Source organism: Lactuca saligna, chromosome 3 (genome assembly GCF_052625555.1).
Source record: "Lactuca saligna cultivar CGN05327 chromosome 3, ASM5262555v1, whole genome shotgun sequence".
In the NCBI taxonomy this organism is placed as follows: Eukaryota; Viridiplantae; Streptophyta; class Magnoliopsida; order Asterales; family Asteraceae; genus Lactuca; species Lactuca saligna.
In genome coordinates, this window is record NC_136419.1 from 8,155,371 (window position 1) to 8,159,106 (window position 3,736).

General features: G+C 36.8%; 1 protein-coding gene across 1 annotated transcript; it reads right to left on the reverse strand.

The window, feature by feature from the left end:
* Positions 1-2,362: 2,362 nt before the first annotated feature.
* On the reverse strand, positions 2,363-2,692 carry LOC145035172 (putative mitochondrial protein AtMg01250). Its single transcript, XM_078983762.1, has one exon. It carries the CDS (start codon positions 2,690-2,692, stop codon positions 2,363-2,365), a length of 330 nt encoding a protein of 109 aa, XP_078839888.1.
* Between the last annotated feature and the right edge of the window lie 1,044 nt (positions 2,693-3,736).

The following is a 3,736-nucleotide window of genomic DNA, read 5'->3' on the forward strand; positions in this document are numbered from 1 at the left end:
TTGCTTTTGTGTAAATTCACTTTTAATCTAGAAACAAGAAAAAAACAACGAAGCTGTAACGCCCGGGTTTTCAGGGCTAAGCATTTTTGTCAATGTAATAGTCTAGGTCAACTATTGTAACTTTTTTTGAAGTAATAAATATGAAATATTTGAGTATTATGTGAATTATGTGTGTTTATGTGTTTATTATTTAATTATAAATGTATAATTAATAAAGAATAAAAATGAGCGTCAAAATTAAAGTGTGAGATAATCCCGATATCTCTACATAAAGTTGTAGAATATGTCTCAAGGTTTCCGTGCATATAAAGAATGCCGAAATCCGAGCTATAAAGAAGAAGTTATGGCCCGCCGAAGTTTTACGACAAAACCGGCACGACACCGGGAAACGTAAATAGTGAATTTACGATAGAAGACTTTTTAGCCTTAGCAATCTAAACAAAAGTCGTAGAATATGTTAAACTAAGAACATCGATAAAAAGAACGCCCAAATCTGACTTCGTATGAAGAAGTTATGATTTTTCTAAGATTCGGCTTAGCAGTGCACGACCTGAAACTCGAATTTTAGTTCGAGCGGTTTTTGGCTTACGCAACATAAATGAGAGTTGAAGATCTCATTAATAGGAAATCAACGGTAAAAAGACAGACAAAAACAGAGTCCGTATGTAGAAGTTATTAATTTTACGCAGACGTTTAACAGTATAATCTCCTTGTACTGTTAAATTTAAGATCGGTCGAGAATTAGCTGACGGTGTCAAAATGAAAGTTGTAGATCTTATTATTACCTACGCGTGGATATAAAGAACGTCAAAAACGGAGGTCGTATGTGAAAGTTACGGATTTTAGAAGTCGGAAGTGTGCTGTGCGAAAATGGGTGATGTGGCACAATCTTGGCCATTGCTTTCTCCCCAAGGATTGCCGCCAGATGGTGACATGTGGCACCAAGTTCAGCCACATTTCACCCTATAAATACCACCTCTCCCACCCTCATTTTCTTCACACCTTTCCCATTCTTTCTTCTCTTTACTCTCTCTCTCTCTAGAACCTCTCTCTAGCCCCGAAATCCTCCGAAAAGCCTAGGGAACCTCCCTAGCACGAGGCGGAAGCCCCGGAGTGCTTGAAGGCTCCGAGAAGAATAGCTTTTCGGCTCGGGAACGCTGCTCCAAGCAAAGCCCGGTTTTCTATAAAACCCGCTGTAAGTGAGCTACGCCTACGCTATTTTTAATATAACTTTTATTTAATTATAGTAACGTTATTAGGAACTTATAATAAATACTTGGGCTATTATTATGGGTTATATAAGTATTTTTTTGACGCTTATATAATAATAATAATAGCTAGACTATTAATTAGTCTCGACGAATAATAAACTAAACTCTAGTGGTAATAATACTAGGTTTCGTCGAAGAAAAATTCTTTTTAAGAAGCGAAGCGCTGTCTGAGTTCGGAATCACCACCTTTTCCGGTGAGTGCATAGTTACTTTCAGCTTACACATAGATATGAAGTATTTTATATAAATTATGTGCTATGTGTGCATATTATCTGAATACTTGCTATCTATGTTAGATGAACGTTGTTATACATGTTTTCAATGATTTAAACTGTATATGTATTTTATATCTACGAAAATGTTGGGGTAAAACATGGGTAGATGTAATAGGTGATGTGTGATAAAATGATGAGAGGCCTCGATGTTGTTGATACAGTCATCTAGCGGAGTATAGATGACGACCACAGACTCTTCTAGACAGTCCAGTGGAACACTAGCAGGCTCGCAACCTGTAGGTGTTGTGAACGATGTGTTCACCGGTGTACTCCATCCCCCACATGGTTGCCTATTAGGACATTTATTGCTGAGGAATCCCCTTAGCAGTAGTGTCCGTCCCGATGATAATCCTTAGGCTAGGTCCCTTATGATAGGTGTTTAGGGACGTAAAGTGAGGATAACGGGAACGGGTAATCGGGTTATTGTTGATTGATGAAATTAATAAACTTATTTATTGTGGGTTGAAAACCCTATGTGCTCACCAGGCTCCCAAGCCTGACCCACTCAGTTTTATGTATTACAGGTAGTGGCGCATGAGCATAGGTGTGATGTTTTGGACGAGGGATTACGGATATAGACCTGTAGATATGAAATAATGTAGTAAGGCTTATATTGTACTGTTTATACTTTTGATCTGTACGAACATGACATCCCAAGTCTTTTAATGAATACATTTCTATGGAAATGCTTTTGATAAATCTTTATCATATTATTGTTTTGGGACAAATTCCGCAAACCATTTATTAAAAGATAACTCTGATTTTGAAATAAAGTATAAACAAAACCGGTCTTTTCTGGCCGTGATTTTGGGGATGTCACAGAAGCAATCTATTAAGATTGATGAAGTTGATCTCCGACCACTCTCCAATAAAAGTCACATCATCGACATACATAAGGTGTGAAATATTGATACCATCATAAGGAAGAGCAAGCCCCCGAAAATAATGCAATTCGCACGCTGCTTCCATAAAAATATGAAGACCTTCCATGGGAATTATGAAGAGAAAAGGTGCAAGAGGATCATCTTGTCTAACAACCCTTTTAATATTGAATTCCTTTGTGGGAGCACCATTAACCAAAACAGAGGCTCTACTAGAATCAAGACATCCCTTGATCCATCTCCTCCATTTCCATCCAAACGCCATTTATTCCATTATCGAATCTAAGAACTCCCAACTTAACGAGTCAAAAGCTTTATTGAAGTCCACCTTTCTTCTTTACTTTTTTGGCCCACGAATAAATTTCATTAAGTAAGAGCGGTCCATCTAAGATACTTCTTCCTTCCATATAAGCCGTTTTTAGGGCTAATAACTTTGACAAGGACTCTTTTAAGCCGATTAGCAAGCACCTTGGAAAGCACTTTGTACAAACAACCAACAAGATTAATAGATCTATAGTCCTTCAAAAAGAGCGGATCACAAGATTTTAGAATTAAAGAGATAAAGGAGGAATTACATCCCCTACCCAACATTCCGGAGTCCTCAAATTCTTTCATAAACATGATCACATCCAATTTAATTAAGTCCCAATAGTGTTTCAAGAACTTAAAAGTAAATCCATCGGGTCCCGACGCCTTATCGTATCTGCAACACCAAATAGTCTCCTTTATTTTCATCTCCGAGAAAGACTTATTTAGAGAATATTTATCAAAATCCGAGATTCTCTTAAACCTATTGCTAATAAGCTTCGGCTGATTGTATAATGGTTCATCAAACTTATTTGAAAAGAATTCCAAAATCTCTTGCTTTAATTTAGAAGTTTCATTCATCCACACTCCATCAATAGTAAGCCCATGGATTCGATTCTTCCTTTTATTATTATTCACAATCCCATGAAAAAACTTTGAATTTTTGTTGCCATCAACCTCCCAGTTTAATCTTGATCTCTGTTTTAGGTCTTATCTACGAATAGAATCAATTTCTAACGCCCTTTTTCTCCACTTCTGTCTCAAGTTTCTCTCCGGGGAAGATAAAAGCCTGTTTTCCGCAATCAATTCCAGGTCATCAATATTTTTGAGTAGCATTGATACTCCTCATTCTCTTTCCTTTTCATATCAACCTTCTAGATTTTAATATCATTTTTGACAACTTTTAGTTTTTGAGTAAGCCTCTTATCAGAAGTGCCCTCAAAAACGAATTCTAAGTTTATTAATTGATGGCGTTGCGTAGAGTCTTGTGTAACTTGTTTTT